Source organism: Sander vitreus, chromosome 22 (genome assembly GCF_031162955.1).
Source record: "Sander vitreus isolate 19-12246 chromosome 22, sanVit1, whole genome shotgun sequence".
Classification (NCBI taxonomy): Eukaryota; Metazoa; Chordata; class Actinopteri; order Perciformes; family Percidae; genus Sander; species Sander vitreus.
The window spans coordinates 6,222,465-6,248,106 of NC_135876.1; the positions used below are offsets into that span (position 1 = coordinate 6,222,465).

General features: G+C 44.7%; 1 protein-coding gene across 3 annotated transcripts in view; it reads right to left on the reverse strand.

Moving 5' to 3' along the window:
• Nucleotides 1–1,353: 1,353 nt before the first annotated feature.
• nrp1a (neuropilin 1a) overlaps nucleotides 1,354–25,642 on the reverse strand; it is a 59,911-nt gene continuing 35,622 nt past the window's right edge. For 2 of the 3 annotated variants that reach the window (XM_078280167.1, XM_078280166.1), the window contains 11 exons: nucleotides 17,740–17,895; nucleotides 15,079–15,223; nucleotides 11,059–11,390; nucleotides 9,500–9,644; nucleotides 6,819–6,929; nucleotides 6,242–6,292; nucleotides 4,151–4,294; nucleotides 3,764–4,041; nucleotides 3,536–3,632; nucleotides 3,386–3,439; nucleotides 1,354–2,366 (listed from right to left, as the gene is read on the reverse strand). In XM_078280167.1, the coding sequence (XP_078136293.1) occupies nucleotides 2,080–2,366; nucleotides 3,386–3,439; nucleotides 3,536–3,632; nucleotides 3,764–4,041; nucleotides 4,151–4,294; nucleotides 6,242–6,292; nucleotides 6,819–6,929; nucleotides 9,500–9,644; nucleotides 11,059–11,390; nucleotides 15,079–15,223; nucleotides 17,740–17,895 (1,800 nt within the window). In that variant the 3' untranslated portion in view covers nucleotides 1,354–2,079. The remainder of the gene's footprint in view (nucleotides 2,367–3,385; nucleotides 3,440–3,535; nucleotides 3,633–3,763; nucleotides 4,042–4,150; nucleotides 4,295–6,241; nucleotides 6,293–6,818; nucleotides 6,930–9,499; nucleotides 9,645–11,058; nucleotides 11,391–15,078; nucleotides 15,224–17,739; nucleotides 17,896–25,642) is intronic. The other variant, XM_078280168.1, reaches the window with a different exon arrangement.

The following is a 25,642-nucleotide window of genomic DNA, read 5'->3' on the forward strand; positions in this document are numbered from 1 at the left end:
GAGACAATGCGAGGTCAAATCTGAAAATGAACAAGCTGAATGTGTTCACCATGGCACGACATACAAAGCACACAGATGTAAAAGACGTCACCCTTGTCAGGATCAAAGTTTTTTGATTGTTTGATTGTGGTGCGGGAAAAACAACACACCGAGTCCCAGTCCCATGGGCCCTTGTGTCCTGATCCTGTCAGTCTCACACGGAGTTCACACAGAGTCCCTTCCCCTTGTAGTGGCTAGTGGTGGGATTGACCCGTCCATCCTTCTGCAAACAAGAGAGTGTCAACGGAGATTTGAAGAGTCCACATTGAGGGGACATTTGCACTTCTTTTAAGCTTAAAAAGAGATAGGGGGGGAAAGAAAGGAAAAATCACACATTGCTCTTCTCTACAAGTGTCCTATCATTCCCCCTCTTGATTTTCTCTCTGGGGGCTGTGACAGGGCCAAGCAAGTAGTCAGTTCTTTAGTGAGTGATGACCATTGGTTGAACTGTGGTCTTCTAGTATTTTGTATTTAAGTGAGAACCCCCTGTGAACAAATAGGAGGCAACCATCCTTTGGTAAAGCCACGGAGGGGAGGCCAGGTGACCTGATTCAGGTGACGCCACCCGATTCCTCCCCCCCCCACACGCTGTACCAGTGTCCCGTCCTAATGACATCAGCTCTGACATCACAACTTTATGGCTGCTACACGTGAAACACGGATAAAGTCTTTGCGGTCCGAAAGGCCTTAAGCTACAATTACAGCATGTGAACAATACAAACTGGGTTTATCATGAGACAAGTGTGTCCGGCTAAAGTAATGATAGCACCATTCTTCAGTTAGTGTGTTTACCCCTCTTTTAGTATGCTCCTATCATAAGGGGCATCAGTAACAAAGTGCATTCAAGCTGCATTGGCCAGTTAGGACTTCCTTCAGTGAACAATCCACAGTGATGTTTGGTGGTGACAAGCGAGCCTAGGTCTTAGCTAAAGCAAAGCAACAATGATTGTTGTTTTTTTTTGTTACCGTTTGATTCATTCGGCGTGTGGTTTTCGTAAAGTGGGTGTTTTTCGATGACAAGTGGCTTGAATGCACATTGAAATCGCTGTACTATCACACAAATCTTACTCGTCTGAGCAAAGTAATCTAAAATAAAAAATAAAAAACCCATAACACTTCACCTTCCACAAAACAGTCAGAAGATTGTATTTACACACACACACACGAACCCATGAAAAAAGGGATACTGCAGCTTTTTTACTTTTTTACTTTCTTTAAAAAGGGCAATAAAATATATTAAAACGTATTTACAGTGTGTGTTTTTTGGGGACAGAAAACAACAAAAAAACAAAAAAACAAAGCGCTGTGCCAGACTGTTTTGCAGGTATTTATAAGATAATGTGCCCCTGTTTCCGGTCATCATAACTTAAGCCAGGTACAGTAAAAAAAAAACACCCAGATCAACAGAGGAGACCAACTGAAATGTACTAAAGGCACTGTCAGAACCATACGTTGCCATGAATGGGACCCTCACTTTAGAGGGATACAGGTCAAAGGGGAAAGGGGGTACGTGTTTTAGGGTCATGGGTTATGGGCACACCCTGTACGCCACACCACAGGGCAAATCTACAGTTTTGCCGGATATGGTTCATTTAGGATTTTGATACGTCTCTTTCAAAAAACAGCTTTCGTGAACTAATAATTAAAAAAACATTTCTTTCCCAGAAAAAAGATAAATACTTTAAACATTATTAATAAATTGGTCTCAACACCAGCATCCGATTGTAAAAATGAATGAAAATCAAAATAGAAAATTAAAATATCATCTAAATCATCTGTACATATTTTTTTTTTCCTGTATTTTATTTGTACACAGTGTCCCCTACTGGTGGGTTCTTTTTTACTGCAGCTCCTGAGAAAAGCATGGATCAGTCCAAACCTCCCATTGGTTCCTGAACCTGTCCCTCATCCAGCGAGTTGAGGGTGTTGGCAGTCCTTTTGAGCCTGTCTACTCGTGGATATACGAGAGGATATGCCTACAGCCAGTCTTGTGCGAGCTCTGCACATCATACAGTCACACCAATGCATTGCAGTCCCATCTCACGCCTCTGAGTATGAGCTCTGTACATTGAGTTTGTCCTTCTTTAGCTTCACACCGTCCACTAGTTCAAAGTTATAGTTCTCCAGGGCTGATAAGTTCCTGTCCGACATGCCGCCGTGCGAGCAGGCGCAGTACAAGACCACGCCGCAGATGGCACCCAAGAAGACGCCCAGGGCGGACATGGCGATGATGGTGATGAGGATGGGGTCGAGCGTCTTCAGCATGTTGCCCGCTCCGCTGATCTGGTTGGTCTCCACAAAGTCTGGGTATTCGGTGATCTCTTCAACTGGAGTGGAGAGACAGAAGCACAAGAGGAGAGTGAGATGTGAGGTATAACATAACATAGTCTCGCTTTGCCAGACCTTCCTCCACAGCGCTACGGAGGAGGGTCTGGCTAGTCCACACAGCATTTCTGGGATGGGAGAAAAACCTGCTCTGGTTTATTGGCATTTCTTTAAAACCAATCACAATCGTCATGGGCGACACTAAGCACCAGGCAGAGCCCCGGTGCCGCTGCAAAATAGTCTCGGGAAGGAACTTGTTTTGGTGGAACATGTGTACGCTATTGGACAGATAGTCTAGCTAGCTGTCTGGATTTACCCTGCAGAGATCTGAGGAGCAGTTAACCATAGTCCTCAGAAATCCACCAGAGTTTAGAACGCCAACACAAAGAAAGAGGAAGGTAACGGGCATCCGGTCGAAATGAGTGAAATCCAGAGGAATTTCCGGCGGCAACTAGAGATGTTCCGATACCAATACCAGTATCGGTATCGGCTCCGATACTGCCTAAAACGCTGGTATAGGGAAGTACTGGAGTTTATGCACCGATCCGATACCACGTAAGAAAAGCTACGTTAAAGTAGTTTATTTATGTTCTTTTTCCGTTATAACTGACTGTCAAACTGCATAATAAAAGAAAGTTCTGTGGCGTTCATTGTTTGTGTTTGTTCATGTTTCACAAAGAGTTTAACCTGAGCCAGGCCGACAACAAAGAAAAATAAAAAGAAATAATATCACATCCATACAGGGATAGTAGTATACAGTTGTTAAACCTAATAAAATATATGACACACTGGTATCGGATCAGTACTCGGTATCGGCCGATACGCAAGTTCAGGTATCAGAATCAGTATCGGGAAGCAAAAAATGGCATCGGGCCATCTCTAGCGGCAACGGAGCAATCCCGGAAGTGGAACATCGTGGATATAGACTAAACATAACATAATTATGAAGGGTCTGGAGGTGAGCCAAAAAGTTCTCAAAAAAGGATAACGCTAAGTAAACCCTCCCTGTGAAATGACTTACGGATTTCATTGAGGCGATCCTCTGGTAGCATCGGCTCAGTGGGTACGTCAGGATCTGTTCAAACAGAAATTTGAATGAAATCCAATGTCGAAAGAAAATATATGAAAAACATTTCAGATCAAGAACTGAATGCAGGCACTGAAGCCTCACCTTTACAGTCCATCATGCTGAGTCCATTGAGAACCTTAATGTCATCCACAGCAATGTCCCCCCAGCTATTTCTCTCCACCAGACCTTCAATCACCACCTTTAAAAAAAATAAAAAATAAATAAAAAAAAGCAGTGACTTTTTGGCAACCTTTTCTTGAATGGCACAATAGAAAGAGCATGTGTTTAGTGGCAAATGCCCAAACAAGTCACAGACCAATTGTGATTTACCTGATAGGGTTTGTTGGTGCGGGGCACGAGGACACGCCCTTCCCTCCAGCGGTTGCCTTGGTGACCACTGATCGTCCACAGCAGGATGTCAGCCGGTCCATCAACTGTCTGTTTGCGCTGTTTGATATGCAGTGTGCCAATGTGAGGCCCGAACATGTGGTACCAAAAGGACACACACAGGTCTGCGTCCGGGGAGCTGACCATGGGGCTGACCAGCCGAGCCACCTCCGTCTCTTGGGGACTTGTCGCTAAGGTGTAGATGAAGTTCCCTGATCCACCTGTTGGATAAAAGAACTTGTATCACTGACAAAAACTCATGTACTGCGTCAAGAGGTTGACCTTTACTTATGTATGGCCCAATTAAGCGGTAGCCTACAGGGTCCTCACCTGTGTGGTCCATGTTAGGTCCAGTGTTGAGGGTGGGGGTGCCGCTTGACTGGATCTGCCACCTAGAGCCAGTGTCATCTGATGTCCAGCTGCAGAAGGAAGGGTCATTGGCCCAGCCGAAGTCGCAGGCAAACCACAGAAAATCTGCAAATGACAAAAGATCAAGATCATGTGTCAGAAGATCGCATTTCATCATGCTCCTATCCTCCATTACAAAAGGAGAAATTGCAAAGAGCTCTGCCGAAAAATGACCCGGGGGCCTGTCATGATATGACTGCAGGCTACACTTTGGTGCTTCATTCACTCAGCCATATCAGTTACAAGCACTAGAGGGCAGCAAAGAACTGTGGGACATAAGCTTGAACTCCCAAAACTGGGTGAGATTAAAAAAAAAAAAAACAGCTAACTCAGGAGACAGAAACAGACCGGGACAGTTATGGCTCTAACATGAGAAAAGAGCAAGCCGACAGCATAGACGTCATGTAGACCTTATTTCTTGGCTACAGTTAATGATCTCTTTTAATGAATGTAACAGGGTATATACAAGAGGTACAGAAGGACTATAAGAACAGGCACAGCACAAAGATAGGGACAGGGGCAGAGGAAGATGGGGTCTGGACATGGTGTCCAGTTGAGAAAGCAACATTCATTGCAACCCGCAGAGAGCTCAGGATTTTAATGAGAGCGGGGACTTGAGGTTTGAAGACGGCTATGGTAACAGGGCTGGGGCCCCATTCCAACAATGCAATCCCCCATGGATGTGCTGAAGGAGCCTCAGTAGAGGCACGGAAATGTGTGGGAGCTCAGGCTTTAGTGTTTTTTGGATAAAGAGAGACTTCTAAGGAACACAAGGGAGCGAGTTGTTTGGGATGTCAGCCACGGCCTTAAACTCCTGCATGAGATGCCTTTAGAGATACAGGGAGGCCGCGCTCCAAATAACAGAATATATGAGCCAATATTCCCTTTAATAATGGGAAGGTTTTAACTAGCTTCCACAGGCAACGACTCTATTTACCAATTAAACACAAAGGATGGAATTCCCATGTGGAACCGCATTTCAGACGCCAAGCCACTTTTTTTCGTCGAGACATCTCATTCCCAAATGAAATGGCTTTGGTTATTCTTGGGAGGCTTCGACTAAGGCTACCATCAAGCTCTGGATAAGATGAGCAGCCACATGACTCACTTGGCCATTCGATGGAAATAAAAAGAGACTTTTTCTCGCTGAATGCCCAAGGAAACTACAAACTCTGAGATTAGAGTGCACGACACGCCCACAAAAAGAAATCGATACACAGAACTGATTAACATGCAAGGTTTGAGACTCTTGAAATGAAAAGTCAGACTGATAAGTGTTTACCCACAGAAATAAAGTCATGTTCACACACACACACACACACACACACACACACACGCACGCACGCACACACACACACACACACACACAAATATGCATACACACACCTGCCACCTCAGCTCTCATCTACTGTATTGTAGCTGGTGCCCCAGCAGACTGCAGACAGACCACAGAGCCAGCTGATAGAGTGAAGGGGGCTGGGTGGAGCCTATGGCCCATTAGCCAAGGTCAGACTGGGGCACAGCCTCTCAGCTGGCTGCTGCCTCATCAACCTGCTACAGGAAACAGCACTATGTGTGTGTGTCTGTGCCCCCCATTTTCTGTGGTCATTTGCATTGTGCTTTCCTGTTTTTGTGTTGCTGTGTGTGTGTGTGTGTGTGTGTGTGTGTGTGTTTAGTGTGCGGCAGTGTCGGCCCAGTGATTAGTGATTATGCTGAGAAGGCAGCAACAGAGCACCAGTGCTAATCATCAGCTAGCCCTGCATCACACAACCTCCCTCACCCTGTCAGCAGGAGCCTCTCTGGGCCATATCATCAGCTTTAATAACAGACACACATCAGAGGAGAGAGGCCACCTTGAGCTGGCAATTATTAGCTAGGGTAGGCTTCTTGATAATTCTATGGTAATGAATTCCAAAAAACCTTGAGCAGTTAAATATTTACTCATCACGTCCAGCGCTTAGTAAGATTTGGAGTCATTGATGGGAGAGAAACGTATATTGTTTTTTGGCTCACCTGGGATTGTATCCACTTCAGCAGTAGTGGTCTCTGGCATCGTGGTAACCCCTGTCACAACACAACACAAGACATTAGCGAGGTTAGCCTAGCCTGGCAAGAGTTAAGTTTCTTTTCAAATAGCTGCACTCATGCACTAGATGTATCCATGCTAGCAAAATCTATCTAACCAACACATGCCTTGTCTTTCTCTTCATTCTTATAGGTGCCCAGTCTCGGTATTTCTACCATGACACACTTATGTAATACTTCTGAAACACGTGACTAAGACGCTGCCATGCTCATCATTGGAGACTGCTGGTTAATGGGGAGTGCAGGCAGCAGTGCAGGCTCAGAGAGTTACTGGGTTAGTGGGAAATGAGGCCAAGAGAAGTTAGTGGAAAAGAAGGTGGGTGCATGCATGCGCGCTTGCAAGTGTGCACAGTTAAGTGGCAGATTAGCTGCGGTAATCTAACTATAACAGAAAGAGGTGAAGCTGGGAAAGTGGAACAGATCGAGTGTGAGCCATGGCAGACGGAAGGGCAAGAGGGGGGCAGGTTTTTTTTTTTTTGCAGTCTCATGAGGGCGATGTTAGCACCTGTCACATCGTAGTCATCACCTGTGCCGCTGTGGCAGCTCGCCTGGTCGTCGTCGCACTCGTCCGACGGGGTAGTGCTAGGGACTAGCGTGGTGGGCGGGAGTGTTGGAGCTGTAAAGATGGAGAAGAAGAGAGACCGCAGACAACATACATTAGATATGAAGTTAAACATGTAAAATGCCTTTCTGATTTGGTTCACATTTAAACATTTTAAGCAAACCTTTGATTTATGCTTTTCCTTATTATTCAGAGAAAGTTCGCTGATGTGGTCCATTAGCTATTGCAGAACATTACATTCCTGTTGTTTGGTCTGATCAATGTCGGATCATGTTCTCAGCTTAAATGTTACATAGAGATAAAGAGGAAATATGCTGCAAGGACTTGAAATCACATTACATTCATTGGGCAGACGCTTTTGTCCAAAGTGACTTTTAATAAGTGCATTTCGACATGATAGGGACTGGAAGTGAATACGTCTCAGATAACCAAACACTAAAAGTGTGTTCAGGCTGCCAGAATAAAGGTACTTGAGAGGTAAGGAGTGCTAGCATGGGGTGTAGATGTTGTCTGAAAATGTGGGTTTTCATAGCTAAAATAGAAAATAGAAAAAAAGCCAAGAAACACTGAAATATGTATTCGGAAGCTCAGCATGTTCTGCCCACAGTTACACACTCTGCTTCAATTAAGGCCTGAGCTATTAGAATCCTTCCTTTTATCATGCTGTGGAGGTGTGGGCGTATAAATAAAGTTGAAGTTGAAGCCAAAGCATGGTGCTTAGGACTTAGGCGGTTGAAACTATAAAAATGCAGAAACAGGGCTTGTTATTGGCTATAGGCTGGGCCCCTGGCTGACATAGTGGTCTATCATTACAGCCCTGCCACACTTGGATGTGGGCATGGCCGTAGATTGCCTGCATGCTCCGCTGCTGCACAGCCGTGTTGTGGTGGAGAGAGAGAGAGAGAGAGAGAGAGAGAGAGAGAGAGAGACTGACTGCCTGAAAAATGTATATGTACTGTATAGTATCTGTGTGTGTGGGAGCCAATGCTCTCGCTCTCTCCCTCTGCTGGATGAAATATGAGGCAGATCAGCCCCTGTCAGATTCAGGGTGGGGGAGGTCAGGGATGGGGTCAGCGCTGCGTCAGGGGAGCCTCTCACAGAAATGAGGATTTAGCCCTCCTGCTACGGGTTGCTACACACATAGTGTACACACATGCTTGTACACACTTCTACAAGCACCTGTGTATGTGCCTGATTGTGTATACATGCCTGTAACCACATATTTGGCAGGGTGATTGCGGTTGCTCCGTGTGTGTATACGTCTGTGTGAGTATGTGTGTGTTTGGCATTAACATTGAAAACGAGCATTATCATCTGACTAAAGCTCCCGGTGGGAGTCCATGAGGCTTACAACGGAATGGGCCTCCCTGAAATCCAATATGTAAATCCACTTAGGGCTAGCGCGCTACACACTCTTATATCGCTGAGCTCTTTCTATGCTACATCAGCTTTGAGAGAGACAGAGAGCTGGAAAAAAAAAAAAATAGGGGTCGTTTTAAAGATAGCAAAGTGTGTGCGGTCCTTTGAAAGAATAAAGACAGAGGTTGGGAAAAGTGCGATGGGGGCCAGGCTGCAATAATCCTACTGGGCCAGGTGGGCTTTCATTTGATTGCCTCTAGAAGTGGCTAGCTATGGGGGCAGCTTTGATGTAACAGGAAGACAAGACAACTGTCCCTTGTAGGGATAAAGAGCAGGAGCTGGGCAGCTGTGGGCTCAACACAGGGAGCCCCCACATCTTTAAATAACCCCGACTGTGTCAAAGACATGAGGCGCAAGCTACTTACAGCCATGTCATTAGCTAGGATGATAGATGGCTCACCTGTGAATAGGTGTTGAGTTAGGTTGTCATCGTGGGTAGACAATTAATAATCTGTCTAAAACTGTCTACACCAGGAGTGAAAATGCCATTGCCTTGGTTAAAAACATGACCACAGCTGGAAATGTAATCAACATACGGGAAAAAGGTTTCACTCTGGATAGTAACTTTGCCACCATAGGTAGAAACGTTATTGGTAGAGAGATCAGCACTACATGTAGAAATGTCACCACCATAGATAGAAAGAAATAACATTGCTTCTTAACCCCCCTGTTGTCCTCGGGTCAAATTTGACCTGTTAACAAAACTATGACAAAAGAACGTTGAAAAAAGTGAGAAATGTTGGAAAAAGCTACAGAAACGCAGGAAAGAAATCAACAAAAAACTTTTTTTTTTTTAAACGCTGAAAAAAGTGACCAAAAACATTGCCAAAGGTGACAAAAAAATTGGAATTAAAACGTGTAGAAAAAGAACAACAAAATGTTGAAATTTCGACCCAGACAAACACAAAGTTGCATGGTTGATGGGTTAAAAAAAAAAAAAAAATGTCGTGACATTTAATAACTGCATTTAACCCATCCTAAGTATTAGCATTGGAGGGCAGCTGTACATACCGCATCCAGGGAGCAACTTGGGGTTTCGGTGTCTTGCTCAGGGACACTTTGACATGTGGCCAGAGGAGCCTGGGATCAAACTGCCAATCTTGTGGTTGAGGGGGGGCGACCACTCTACCCCTGAGCCACAAGCCACCCCAAGCCACCCACACTGCAAGACAATACAATAGATTTGAATAGAAGTTCCAGTTTACCTTCAATCTCGCAGCCCAGGAGCTCAAGTCGCAGGCCCATGCCAGCAGGAGTGGCCCTCTCTGGGTAAATTCTGATGAAACGAGTCAGCAGGGGCTCCACCGTCCGCAGCTCAGGAGTGTCGTAGTTGCTATTCCCTTCGAATATCTAGCAGGGAAAAGGAGAGTAGGTGCAAGGGAGAGGGGCAGAGATGAGAAAAGAGTGAGTGAAATATTGCTGATTAAGTCACTGCAGGGTTTTTTTTTTTGTGACTGATACAAGCTCTTCAAACGCAGATGCCCCGAGGCACATTTATCCCTGCCTTCTGAAAACCAGAAGTGGGGCATACCAGCATGTGCTGGGTACGTGGTAAAAAGAAAGCGAAGATGACCAGATCTCTCTCATCTTGCTGACATCTAAAGCACAGCTACATCTTAGGCAAGTGAAGCAGGGAACCAGGGGCAAAGACAGCATGCCACACACCTCTGTCAAAAGGCGACTTTCGGCTCCTTCAACTCTGCCTCAGATCCTCCTCAAGCTACAGAAATACATGATGAAAAAGAGGAGGACGTGGGATGCAAGAGTAGCAAACAGAGGAGGAGACCGAGGACTGATGGAAGTGGATTAATGGGTGTGATCACGTGAAGGAGCCTGGTGCACCTTAGATGCTGGGAACCTCTCAGGCGAGAGGAGAGAGGCAGCTAACTGGGACAGGGGGGGGATATGGATCCTCCTCATTCCCTTCATAAATCAACCATCAACCCATCTGGTTCAGATTTATGCCCTGTCAGGGACGCTTGTAATTGGGGACGGGCTGTTGCAGATCTTCTTGGAGGTGTGTGTGATTGTGTATGTGCTCTAGATATAGATAGAGAGATATATATATATATATATCCTTTGTGTGTAAGCGTGTGAATGCATTGGGCAAAGTTGGCGTGTGTCTTCTGTGCGCGTGGTGACCCTGGCAGATAAATCTTGGGTCACTTTTCTATGTTGTACGTTCTCTCCTCTCTCGTCCTCCTCTCTTCCCTCTGTTTCCCCCTGGCTCCCTTCGCCCCTCCTTCTACCCTGGAGAGGTTTCACTATCCATTGAAAGGGTTGAACGGTGTGTGTGCGTGTGTGTGTGTGTGTGTGTGTGTGTGTGTGTCGTGCAGAATACAAAGCAGGAAGAGAGAACTGGGAAAAGGCTCTGAGAGACTTGCGATGCTGATCCTAATGTGATTCAAAGCACTGCTGAAATTGACTTAAAAAACGACTCCTGAATGACTCACAACTGCCAGGCACAACGCTCTGGTGAAAATTGACTAAATGTGTCATCATCGGCATCAATGCGCTGATGTATCCGAGAGACATTTTTAGAAGCATTTATTTAAATCCTTTCCCACAATGCTGAAGGTAAAAGCCTATCTTTTGGATCGTGTTAGAAATCGAACCAATTCCAAGAACTTCAGCCTCGACCTAAAGAAAGCATTAAGGGTTCTTTGGTTAGGGTTATGCTTCGGATGTGTAAGCAAAACGGAACACATGTCCCAGTCCATTGCAGCATATGATTAACGGAAGCCACGTAAAGAAATACTCTCACCTTTGGCTTGCTCCCGCCGGTGTCCGACACCATCCTCCAGTCGGAGCCATTGTTGCTGTAGCCGAGGCGGAACTTCTTCATGAAGACTTTGTTCTCGCGGTGCTTCCCCCCCTGGATTATCAACCCCTTCACTAGCTTATCCTCGCCAAGATCCACCTGCAGCCATTCGCTGGTGAAGGGCTGGGGTTGGGGCAGCAGGGTCCACCCCGTCCTGCTGGTCAGCAGGCGGGCGTTCTCCGGTACCCAGCTCCGGTCCGTATGGGAGGACGCAGTGATCTGGTTGTCAGCGATCAAGCCTGATACCATGCCCAGCATGCCCAAGCACGGGTACTCTGAAAGACAAAATGGAAAGCAAAAGGTGCTCAGCTTTTTTGATACAAACTAATGACAACCTTCAGAGATGATGGCCAACAAAAGACTCGATCCATATCCAAGAGCTTGATGTCCAACATCATTAACCAATGCCACAAGTCTAGTTTGAGTAGGAAGTTCATATGAAGGGGCAACGGAGATAGGGAAAGTCAAAGTGAGGAGGACAATTCCCCAAACTCCTTGTGATGTTGCTGTGATCTCTCCCTCTATTGTATTTCTCTCTGTCTGCTGATCTCATGCATACTAATTCCTCTGCCTGAAGCGGTTGTCTCCAGGCAGCCAATTAAAACCCTCCACCCGGTTGGTGCTTCGACGTCCTGCATTCTGGGAGTGCTGTTCCTTTTCATCTCCCTTATCCAGCCGCACCTCCCTCTATAGGCTCACATATACTGACACACAAAACACATTCTCTTTGTGTTTTATCTGCTGCTGCACTCATCTACCTTCTGCTCCACAGCTGTCAACATCTGTGGGACTGCGTCTTTTAACACCTTGTTGTTTCCTGTCATCATTTTCGAACTTTCTTCTCATCCTTGTGTTCTACTCCTCTGATCTTGCCTAATTCTAAGTCTCTGTAGGTGTCAGCATCTTTGAATACGTTTCTCATTCGTTTCAAAAGGGAGACAGCTGTTTTCACATTTTATTTCTTCTCCTTTTTTCATAATGCCATCCCTCCATATCAAAAGCCGAACAGGACAGCAACCTGTTGCCGCAGCTCGGAAGCATTGCCGTGTTTAAACCTGAATTTCTTAACTTTCCACATGTTGTCACCTTCGTCGAGTACAAAGATATCCAGTGCCATGCTTTCTAAGTTGTTGCTGGTGTCCTACCTAATAAAATGTTATTAATTGTTAAGGAATGACAACATTTCTACTGGCACTGTGAACCAGAACAGATCCAACTTAACCTGATAAACATTTCGAATGAGCAAAAATACATTTTTTGAGCAACAGTGCCAGTTTTTGTGTTTAACCCACTCTCCTCCCACATAAAAGAAACAGCAAATATACTGCTTTTTTTTTATTTTTTATGTTAGACTCTCGCTTTGAATTTTGACATTACGTTTTCAAGGATTTATTACACTGGAATTTTGAAAGTAGTGAAGTTATGGCTTGAAGTGAATTGTGCCTGGATTATCTTTTTTTGGACAGGGCATTCTTTTTGAAAATGACCACATGACCAAAAAGATTCCATTCACATTCACATATGTTATTTGTCCCTCTTCATGTAACATTTAGTTACATAGTTCTTGTGTCTCGTGGGTGTAGCATTGAGTTTTGAAGCCAAAAGTAGAGCTCACAAAAGTTTCTCCGTGATATAATCGCCACTAGAGTTCTGAAACTTAGCAGCTTGTATTAGGGCTACATCTTCCTTTCTGTCTCGTCCTAACACTTAATCCCAAGACACTGAGTCAGGGACCTGTGGTGAGCAATAACATGTTTACTATCTGGCTCCCACGGAGGGATAAATCTAGGCATTATTACATCTTCTGTGTATGTCTGTACGAGACAAAGTGCGCACTGTACCGCTGCAGGACTCAATAGCATAGCTGTATCTGGGGGGAAAAAAAGAGCAAAGACTTGGGGAAAACAAGGCCTCATTCAGACTTCTCTCTCTCTGGTTATCTAAAACAGCTCCTATGCAGACCCGTGAGACAAATCTCTGGTCCTGCACTATAGAAAATCGAGGCTCAAGGAACAAACGCTGGCGGTGCGGAAGCCTCTTGACTGTTTTCGCGGGTTTCTCGACCTTGTTTCTTTCGTCTTGGGCCAAGATCTGCTTGAAATGGATGACGGCCTCTGGTAGAGCAAAGCTAAGGCACTGCACACTGATCGCCTTTTGAAGTGGAAGGATATGAGGGAAAGGTATACTGTATGTGCGTGATTGTGTGTTTGTGTGTCTGATCTGAGTTTAGACACTTGGGTGAACTCCCCGGCTCATCTGGAGCTCTTAATTGACTTCAGCTGCAATCACAGACGCTTCACAGATGACATGCATGCAATGACACACCCAGAGGAACAAACGTGTGTGTGTGTGTGTGTGTGTGTTTGCGGACTGCAAGCGTGTATATGGTGATACATGGCGGTGTGGGCATTTAGGGTTTGGGTGGAGCATCAGTGGTTCATCAGAGATATTTATACACCATGGCGTATTTACAAACAACAGGGCGGTGGATCTTTTTATTAATGAGTAGCTATTTGCATCAGCAGGGGCACGCGACCATGATGATTTAGGGAAAAACATCTTGCAACATTCTGGAGTACACCTCCTCCTCTAATCTGATGCCTGAATTATGGTCTTGACATGTCAAGTGGAAGTTGGAAAAAAATGAACCTCAGAATAGTTTTATATAGCTCTATATAGCTCACATTTTTGTGCACTGTATATACTTTTCAGGAGAAGTGGAGATGCACTAAAAAGTTAATATTTCTTTCAACAAAAGTTCCTGCAGTTATCATAACTCAAGGTAGAACGGAGTGAGTCATCGAGTTTATGCAGCCCTCAAGAGCCGTGCACTTTCTCTCTCTCCGACAGCGCTGCTAGCCTACAGTGGAGCTGGCAGTGACTTCATAGCACCCAGGGGTGCTGACGTCCTTACGGAGGCCCTGTGGTGACTTCAGTCCTGTGATGTGTTTACGCTCTGTGCAGCGGTCTGGTCGCATGCCCGAAACACACGCCCCAGCTGTAACCCTGCTGTACCCACAGTGCCCTCTGCTATTACATGAACAGCCACACATATGTAATGCATAACTGCATAACTGCATAACTCCACACACACACTTGCATACTGTGTGAGCACATTTGGCTGGTTACAACTAATCCGGACCCTGACTGTAATCCAAGGCTTAATGCTGAACTAACAAAACTGACAACAAATGGCAGTTTTTTTCTTGTCCTTGTAAGATACGCTCCCTATTCAAGCCTATCAAAGTACAGAAGAACAAAACACACAGGCAAGCACTAATTAACATTCAATACACATGCTCCTAAACCCATAGAGATGCAGACAGATGTGCTAAAACCATATGAAAGTGGGCCACATGCACACACACACACACACACACACACACACACACACACACACACACACCCCACTTATTACAAATAGCATTGACAAAAAAGCAAAGATGAGAAGGGCTTTTCCAAAAATCAAAGCTCTCTAAGCAAAAGGCAGACTGTGTCTAAAGAGGAGGGTTGGGACCATATAGCTCCCACCCATCTCCATCTCTTTCTGCCTGCCAGCTGTTGGATCCATTTATATTGAATGAGGTACATCTAAACATGGGGTAACATAAATAGGTAATCCTCCTTCCTGTGCCACTCCTCTATTATACAGCAGCTAACTTTAGCCTTAGAGCAGAAGTCTCACAGAGATAGAGCTTCATCTCACACCTGGCAGAAGTAAGGTGTGGCCCCAACTGGGGCCATAGTGGGAAATACCAAGTATGTTGTAACAAGAAGGGAGTGAAACCAACATCTGGGCATGTGCAGAAATCCTAAATTGAGTCAGTGGCATCATCTGATCATTGCATATAGTTAGAATATATGCAGTATAATATAGAGTTGTGTGTTGTCAGTGGCAGCTGTGAGCAAATATAAAGCTGAGTTCAGTGTGTTCAGATCAGCAGGGAGCTCAGCAGTACCAACCTGATATCTTACATCCATACACCTCGAAGCGCAGTGCGATGCCTGTTTCCCAGGTAACGGGACGGATCCGGACGAAGCGCGTCAGCGTGGGTTTGGGCAGCATCGTCTTGGCAACGTCTGTTGGGTTGGTGTTGCCGTGGAAAACCTGTGATAGAGGCGGAAGGAGAGTCAATTATTGACATGTTGAATTGAGATGCTGTTTGGAAATGTGTCTGAGACCTTGGCTGCCTTGAATCAGGAAAAAGGAGAGCGAAGTCAGGGAAAGGTTGTCATTCATCGAGATTAAGATGCAGTGAAACGGCAGGAGACGAATGATTGGTCATATTTGTGTACTGAGTCAAGGTGCATTAGGTAGTGTTGGAAAATCTAAATGGCACATTTAAAAGGACAATCTTTTCACCGTGGTGCTATGCTGTGTACGACTGACTAAACTGACCCCTGAAATTGCCCTAGCGCTTCGTCTTGCGCCACATGTAGCAGCACAAACAGGCTGTGGCCTATGACTGTGAAACCTAAGGCTGTATGTGTAACACTGACAAGACCATATTGGTTCAAGATGCCCTTTTTCTGTCCTCTAGTTCCAGATTTGGTGGAGGTTTTACTGCAGTGTCTTGTTTAAAGGTCAAAGATGCCACTGTTCTCCCCTGGGGTCGGTTGACAGTTTACTAGCACCATTCCAAGAGGCCGACCACCCAGCAAAACAACTCCCCACAGTCCGTCACAGTTCATTCTGGGTAATTGAATCACACCGGTGAACATGTGACCTTCTGACCCGCCCACGGAGTTAGCTGTGAGGCAGAGAGGAATCCAGCTGAGAGGAGCAGGATGGACACACTGATAGAAAGGATCTAGGATGAGCTAAAACAACACCCGCGCTGATCCATTAGTCCATACAGCCTGCCTCTGCAGCCCAGTCCCTGAGCAAGACCTGTCAACCACGTCACTAAGGGACTGCAACAAAGTCATCCACTCTCTTAAATGTCACGTCGAGTCTCCTCTCCACTCGCTAACTGTAAAGTGGCTTTTTCCAGAGCTAAGACGCCAAACTGCAGGCTCAGCATGTAGCAAATGGCGCCCCTCCGCACAAAAGCACTTTAGAGTCCGGAAAAATACAGGCCTGGCCTACCACGGCACCTTTAAGCCGCCACTTTACAGAAGGGACTGTGTACTTTGGGGAGACTATAAAATAATCAGGCCCGGGGGTGTATATGTGTATACAGCATCACAAACACTTTGGATGCTCTGTTACTGTTGGGAACTTTTTTTTCTTCCACTTGCGGCCTTGCAGTCCTTTACTCAAAAATGCCTTGGTGGTATTTACATGACACACAGACACACACATGCATCTCTGACCCCTCCAGGAGACCCAGAGTGGACGGGGTGTTTGCCTCCAGATGGACAAAACCTGGTCTGAAACAGCAATCGATGGTTACAGCCTGTGACGCTCCGGTCAAGCATGCCATCCCTCCCTTCCCTCCTCTTCTTTTCCTCTCTCTCCTGGATGCTCCTCTACCAGCTGCTCAAACATGACAGGCTTTATCCCTGTCCCTTTTAACTCTTGTCTGTCAAGTCTTAGTCATCCCTGTCTTTTCTTTGTCAAGTTGACGGGTGCCTGACATAAAACAGAGACTACATTCCTTACATAATCCTTTCTATAGCTACTGCAGTGCTGCATTAGCACCGCAGTCTGTGCTGGAAAATACCATCCACTTGCAGTATATACTGTAGACGGTGGGTACCATACAGAGGAAAGTGTATAATTGTACGTTGGGAGACAGACACTCAAGTACATATGGCTGGGTATTCCCCCTTTTGTTGGGTTCAAAGGCAACTTGGAATAGACCACAATTCAAGTCAGCTGGCTGCTTTTTAGAGACAGGATATTTCAAGTGCAGTGTATGCGCAGCAGTGGCTTTTATGACGCAGTCACTGGTCAGGCAGAAGTAAAAGATGACCCATTATCTAGTTTGAGATGATTATCGCATGTAGAGCTCAGGGATGCAAAAGTATCTAGAAAAGTTTTTTTCTGAGCTTTTCAGATTATCATTTTCAATTATAGTGTTAGAGCCTAGAGATGATTGATGGCCATTAGACCACTGCTGGCTAATGAATAATGAGGAACAGGCACTTTGTCTACACTTTAAACCTTAAAGACCTCATCTGTTTCTACGATAATTCAGAAAATGGTGCTCTTGAGTATCTAATTCATTTCATCATTCTGTATGCCACACTTTATATTCACAAGCAGAAATGTTCTAATTCATCTCCTAATTTTAATTTCTTTTATTTTTTATTTTTTTATTTTAACCTTTTTTCATAGAATTTAAATCTCTACCGAAGTCACTTAGATCAATGGATAACAAAAAAAGTATTAAAATTATGGAAACTAGAGCTTTTTTTCCCTGAAACCGCTGACTAATTGTAAATTTGTGTTATCATGTACCTCTTTTTGTTTTTTTTGTATTTTATGTAATGATTATCGTTTGTATTGCTTCATATTTGTTTTGTATTTTTATCTTCTGAAGTTTGTACTCTTGCATTTTGTCAATAAGAAAAATAAATAAATAGATGGGCTCACGTTGTAAGAGCTAAAAAATAAATAGAAAGATTTGTGCCGTAAAAAATTAAAAAAAAATAATAATAAGGAACAGGGTCCCCTACCTTCTGTTTGGAGCCTTCCTTCAAAGTGATCCAGTCCTCTCCATTAGAGCTGACGTCCACTTTGTAGGACTTGACATAGTAAATCTTGTGGGTCTCCTGGGAAATGGCGCCCTGGGTGCCAATGGCCGAGACGAACCGCAAGAAGCCAAGGTCCACCTGTAGAGGGTAAAGAGAGAAGACACACCTGAGAAAATGCTGCTTGAAATCTTCCACAGGAGCTTTAAGAATGACAAGATGTTTCCTTTAGGTGTTTAGGAAGATGCTGATTAACTGGAGCAGATACAGATGAAATACAGTGCCTGTTAAAATGCATGAACATTTTCAGTAGAAAAGGCTTTCAATGCATCGTCTGTGTTAATAATGCACTGACAAGCTGGAGGGACAATAATAAATATATAGCCCACTATTAGAATCACCTCTGGCCACAGCCTGCTACCTGGAATTTAATAAACAGCATTGAAATGATATTCACATTAATGAAAGAGACACAGGATGACAACTTAATTTCCTGAGAGGGGAGACAAGAGCTTATCGGATAAAAGTGAATGTTGAATAGAGCGAGGTCTGCAATCACATTATCAAAATTGGTCAGGAGGAAAGAGAGATACAGAAACGTTGAATATCAAATATTTTGCCTTTAAAATATGCCGGGCTTTATAAAGTATGGATGGACCGCGGTACATTGCTGGAGGGCTTTTATATTTTCACAAGGAGAAAGCCAGAGGTGGTAGGGTCAGAGAGTGTCTGGGTCTATGTCTGTTCTGTCATTGCATGTATGTATATTTCCGTGTGTGTGTGTGTGTGTGTGTGTGTGTGTGTGTGTGTGTGTGTGTGCTGCATTCAGAGCTGATGCTAGGCAGAGAAAGTCACTGGTTTGCATCAGACCTGTGTCTGTCTGCCAACCATCACTGCCAGGAAAGGGGAAAACACACGCACACACAGTCCTCTATATGTCACCCTGGCTTCTGTTTCTGTGGTAAGAATAGCCTTTAAACTGGCTTTTGATGATATTAATAAAGCTGCCTAACTTCACTGGGACTATAAGGCCTGACTAGCAGCCGGGAGGTGAGGTCCGCTATGGTTAGTTCTCGGACACACCAAGGAATTTTTCAGTCACGAGTGAAAACTAATTGTCTCCCGTTGACCTCGGTGGAGGCTACTTAACCCCACCGTATCATACCTTCATCTATAACAGGGAAATAGTGAGTGTACGGTGAAACTGAAAGGCTTTAAAAGGACTGCTAACTCCTCAGCGTACTGTATGAAGCAGCGAGCTTCATTTTAACAAGCGTTAACACCGTCTCTGACAGGCTGAGCTGACGTTAATGAGGAGTAATGGTGTTGCGTGCAGACGCCGCAAAAACCCAGCAGTGGGGCAGGATGACAGAGCATTGGTGGAACAGGTTTCCAGATCACGATGAGAGACGAGGCCTTTGATGTTGACGTGAGATGGAATGGCGACCAGAGTCTTGAGTCGATTACTAAGGAGATTTTCGGTATGTGCATGTGAAATCCTTTATGTGAGAGAGGGCAGACGGACACGGAAGCGTGCACATATTTTAGAAAATCAAAGCCAGTGTGATCTGCCACCAAAAATCTTCATAGAGCCCCAGCATGCTTAAACCATACAGTCAGAGCCAGCTAGCTTTGTCTGCCAACCTTATATACAGTACTGCACCACACTTAATGACTCGGAGCAAAGAGCAGAAAAAGGAACATCTGCATGCCACAGGACGCTGGTCATTCCTGCTCCTCAAATTCACTTCCAGAAGTAAAAAGACATAAACAGATGGGGGCCATAAATGAGGTTCCACCATGCTATTCTTTCACTCTCTCTTGGCTACTCAAAAGGATTTGGATGGATAGAGACTAACAAAAAAGACACACACACGTCACATACAGAGACAGAATACTTTGGTTCCTGTCTACAGGCTCATGGGGCTTATACAGTAAGTCCCAGATTTCTTTTGGGTCCACAAATAGAGACAAAATCAAATCCCCTCAGCTTCAGACGGTTCCCATTTAATAACGCAGGAGCTGAATTCCTCTCTCTTAACGGCCATATGTGCCAGCGCTGGATGAGGAAAGCATAGCGGATGGCAGCGCGGCCCATGCTGGCGTATATTAGCCAGGCAGGTCTTTACCATCTGTGCTTAAATGGCAAGCATGACTCATTTTCAATCTGGACCAATAGCAAAGCGGCTTACTGAAAAGGCTTTCATCAAAAAAAGGTCTAATGGGAAGACTTGGCCTTGGGATTGTTCTCTGAAAAACATCTCATTAGGTGTAATGGAGAAGAAGAGCCTCTGGGAATGAAATGAGTGGCAGGGCTAATTGGGAACACTCATGGGTGCTCAGACTCAAACAATCTAAGACCCTGAGCGTGCTGAAATATGGGCGGTTTAAAGAGGGTTGGACTGATGTATGACTTTAATCAATATTCTGGGCTAGCTGGAAAGTTTTTTGTTTTTGTAAATTAATGTTTTTATTTAAAGGGTAGTAATTTTTTAGGGCTTCTGTGCTATATGATGGGTGTGGTGAATTGGCCAGTTTTAAGGAGCTGAAAACTCTAACATACTTTAGTCATTTGTGGTTCAATAGTTTTAGGGCCACACAAACCGTAGAGATGCTGGGCCAAAAAAGATTTATTGTACGTTTTTGGCGCAAAAGCTGAAATTTAATGATACTGAATATATGCGAGTCCAAAAGTGGCATCAGGGTAAGCTATGATGGGATGTGACCAGGGGGAAGAATGATGAAAGAGTGGAAAGAGGAAAGAGGAGAGAGAAGAGTGCAGAGGAGAAAGTTGGGAAGGGAAACAATCCGCTGACAGTGACGCCTTGGAAGATGTGAAGGACAGAAGCATGGGGTGTCCAGTGAAGACGTGCACAGACTAGATCAATTTCACAGACACGAGCTGATAACAGAGCCTGGGTAATGAGCAAAGCATGATTTATTAACGTCTGCTTGTTAGAAGCAAAGTAGCGAGGACGAGCCTGCGCTAACAGACCGAGGTTATGGGTCAGGGAGAGAAGACTGGCTGCCAGGACGCTTTGGATGTAAAGCACAGTCCATTCCACGCCACAGAGACCACAATGAAAACAAACAGGCCCAGATAATGATTACTAGTGGGACTCCTTTTAGCCCAAAGCCACGGACAGCACTAGCTGAACTATATACATCAACCAATAACCAACACTTGGAAATCGCAAGCAAGTGTGTGTGTGTGTGTGTGTGTGTGTGTGTGTGTGTGTGTGTGTGTGTGTAAACCAATAACCAACACTTGGAAATCGCAAGTATCCGCACAATGGATCTCGGGCAAATATGTCACTCTCTGATGATAAACTATTTGTCATCGAGCCCTGAAAGGCTGAATCATGCTCAATGGATGATGTAATCACCAGGTGTGAATTATGACTCCTAATTTAGCAACTATAGGGATCAGCTGCATTTTGGGACTCTGCTGATCTAACAGAAAGAAGCTTGTGTCTGTTACTCGTATACCATATTGTTATTTCTCCTATGAGAGTGCATGTTTGGACTGAAGCCCACCTAGACAAATGACACCATACATTCTGGGCATTCTGGTGCACAGTAACTCATATCTCAAGGGACACACACACTAAGCCGTAAACATGCCAGGGAAGGTAAGAAATCACAGAGACATCTCAGAGTCTTTCCATAAAGCAATGTCAGGCTGATATGTGGGCAGGGCTTCTGTGCGTCCTTGTCTCCCAGGTGTTTTTTCCTGCTCGAGGTAATCCAAAATATGTTTGACTCTGTGTGTGTGTGTGTGTGTGTGTGTTTTGGGTGTTCTCTACCTTCCTGTTGTGAGGCAAACCGATGACTCAAAGCCTCTTGCCTCACAACAGCCACTGTACACGGCTCCAGTTGTTTCTAATGACTAATGAAATCCGAGAAGCAGAAAAGGAATTTGTCGTGCTCGGGCTTGTAACATCAGCCGGTTAAAGCCTGGTGTGCGCGCAATTAGATTAGTTTGAGGCCTATATGTGTGTGTAAGTGTGGGAAGAAATGATGGGGAATGACAGACGGGCAGTGTGTTTATGTATTTATGTGTGTTTGTACAAGTTTGAAGAGACCATTTTCCAATTATCCTTCAACAGTAGCAGCAGCTGTGGGCGAGATCATTACATCTATCCGTTACTCAGAGTATTGTTTCTGTGCTGTGAGTCAGACGTGCAGCAAGGCCACATCATATGTATTTGAGGCTAAAGCCTAGTCATTGTTGTGTGGGTGCAGTGAGGAGACATGTGGTTTATAAGACCAGGGAGGAGGGGGGTTTCAAGAAACAGCAAAGGCTCAGAAGCTTTATCTCTCGCTGCTTGATTGGCTTATAATTGAGTTGCCAAGAGGTTGTATGCAACAATCGGTACTCTGGGAGAAGTTTACCAAATTCTTTCTTTTGAATCCATTTCCCTGCTTCCCCAAACAGAGGGGAGAAATAGCTTCCCATTTGTGTGTGTGTGTGTGTGTGTGTGTGTGGGCTGCTGACTGAATAACCGAGGGCTCTGGGGAATGAGTTTATTCGTTTTCCCTCACTAAAAACAACAACAAGAGAAATGCCGAGGGTGAGAATGGAGGGAGCGCTTCCTCTCTGTTCCAAAGTCAAAGAGCAGCTGGTAGACATAGACACTCCGTCCTGGAAACAACCTCTGGAAATGCATTATGGCTCTCAAAAGAATTGTATAGTTAGAAGAAAGATATCCTGGAATCATTCCGGGCCGTCAAGTACGTGCAGAGCCTCTAGTCCCTTTTTTTTCTGCATACAAAAATATGCATATGTATATATATAATATAATCCTTTTGTATGTTAATGAGAGAAACATTTCTGTGAACTGACATACATACAGCTACTTTACCATGCAGCTAAAGAGACACTTTCTAGCCCCAGATGCAGCATTTCTAAACCAGCTTTCAGCAATCTGAAATCACTCATTTCACCTACTTGGGTAGCAGAAGCTTTTTGGAATAGCCATATTACCTGAAAGTGTAATTAATTCTCCTTTCATGAAAATTGTATTACTCAAATGCTGCAGGACCTATGAGCTCCGCTCACGACCTTCCATTTATCACGATATTCACCTGACAGAGTCACAGTTTTTTTTTAGCCCCCGACACCTCTTTGGTGGCATTAAATTATGCATGTCTTCCCATCTTCCCATTGCCGATCATCTGTTTTCCTGACAAAGAGGGATGTATAGGTTGGACGACAGCTATGATAAAATAAGAGCTTGTCTGGTTTGTTGTGTGTGTGTGTGTGTGTGTGTGTGAAGTGAGCGCTGATCTGTACTGCTGCATCATTAAACAGACCAGCTGTTAGAGGAAGCATTTAACAAGATTTCCTTCCTTCTGAATTATCTTAAAGACTTTAACTCCAGGGCCATTCCCATCCTTGCAACACACACATGACTAAAAGCTCTGAGTCATGATTATGGAACCAAGAAACGGTGATCAGGAAGGAAAGGAGGGCAACCTGAAGGTATGTCATGTCTGGAAGCACTTGACGATCCTATCCCAGGATATACAGCCGTGGAGGACCGTTTAGTGATGACGACTCTGTAGCTGTGAGGAATTTCTTTTGGCCATAGCGCAGACACTGAAAATGACACTGATTACGGCTGAGCTGCCGAGTTTTTGTCTCGGGGGACTTAAGCAGCGCTGTTTCATTTCATTACATCATGCCATCCCTCATGTTTCAATTTGTAGTCCCACTTTTGGGCTATCCTCCACTCGAGTGTGCTTCTCTATCCTCCCATTGATTTTCCAATTGAGAGCCAGCCCTGGGAGCAGCGAGGCACAGACAGCGTCCATTGTTTCCATTTGTACGACAGGATGATGATCTCACCGGCAGCCACATGCCAGCCTCCGCTCCTCCACTCTCGCTAGACTTCATCAACCGAGAAGCTGCTGTTAATTACCAGTCCATATTCTAATTACTCATCACTCGGGCCCTCGAACGGGGACAGAAGTGAAGACAGACACAATGGCAATGAAGGGGGCATTTCTGCAACTCATTGACCTGGGGTAATTGGAAGCACATTCGGATGAGAAAGAAAAGCAAGGCATGGCAGAGCACGCTGGTTTAGCATCTGAGCTTAGCTTAAGTAAGACAAACGCTGTGGTGGCCGGAGCGGTTGTTGTCATCGAGGAAGTGTGCGATTAGTGGTTGTTTGGTTGGTGAGGCAGTGGAACTCAACCTGTTATCTTTGCTACGTGCCCCATGTTTCACAGTGCTGTTTGCATTATGGATTTACACATGTTTTAAACTCCCATGTAAACCTGTGACAAGTTCCTCAGTAAATGGTTTACTTTACCTTGAGTTAAGTATCACATGCAGGAGATAAAGGAGCACATTGTGCAAACAAACACTGATATACTTCTCATGTTTAGTGATCAGACAAGCAAGATGAAAGAATTTATCAAATGACTGGAATAAATGGACTCACTAGCTCCTCTCATGATTAAACTATTTAGGTTATCAGAGTGATGTAGAGGCTGATAAATACATAAATACCAATGAGGTAATTAAGGTATAATGCATCCTGGCAAGAAGATAATGGCAGAAGCCATTGCAGCTAAATTATATATATTGAGAGCAAAATCAACTCAAGCTAGTGTATGGGATAACGGACTGTATATTGCCATTATGAGATGCTCAATAGAGAGGCTTTCAGGTATTGACAGTTGGGTTCTCTCTAAGACAGTGTAAATTATTCATGTGCGATCAATGGCAGCTGCCTGACAGAGATTCAACCTTAGGTTTTATTGCATCATTCGGATGGTGCGGTGACTCTCGGTGACCATCAGATCCGTTCTCCGACGTATTTGACAAAGCCATTCCACACTATGTCAGCTTCTTTGCAATCAAAACCGAGGAACTATCAGTTCTCAGGCCATGACGCGCCAAAAACATATACCTTCCTCTTAGAGGCGTATGTGGTATGTGTCATTCAGGTTTTCCTTATAGAGCCAGTCTGAGTTCATAAAACAAGGATCAGGCTATAAGCTGCATAGTCTGGGGGTGTACCCTTTTGTTTTTGCTGCAACCTACTGCAGAGACCCCCATTGTTCATCCTCTTAAGCTTCAAAGACAGTCATGGCTCACACAGGCAGATTATATGCACAAATCTCCCCCTACCCTGATATAGATCTGTAGACCTGAATTTCCAAGAGATCTGAGGAGAAAAGGGAAGAAGAGAGAAGTGAACAGATCTGAAAGGAACAAGCAAAAAATGAAATGAAGGCCTGTTTTGAAGGATTATTGCCTCTTTCTTTACTCTGTCCTCAAGCCGCACAGCCCCTCAAAGGACATCTGTCCATCTCTGTGTACACCAAAGGGCTGATTAATGGCCCGGCTAACCCAGCACTCAATGCCGAACGACACCAATCTAATTACCCAGAGAAGAGCACACAGACTCTAGCATCTTGCCCACCTCCTCCCCATGCATCAGAATGAAGCAGCATTAAAATGGATGACAAATCTGGATTATGTTCAGCAAAAAAAGGAGGGCAGAGTGAAGGAAAATGCCCAGAAATCAAAAGGCTACCTATCATGAATAATAAAAAAAGGTCTGCCTCAGACTACAGTCAGGGAATGATAATGAAATAAATAATGAATTGATTACCATGCATCTGACGGCGCACTGAGATGATTTGTACGTGCCGCGAGGAGGCCTTAGCTTGTTGCAGCACTACATACGGGCGTAATGAAAGAGGAATGAAGAATTCTACTCTTTTGATACCACTTGTGATAATTGGACCTCTACTCAGAGTGCTCGACACAAGTGCATCGCACTCTTTCAAAAACATAAATTACGTGGCAACCACAGACTTGGCTCTTTCCCTGCGTTTGAAATTAGAAATTAGAAGAGCCCCGGTTTTG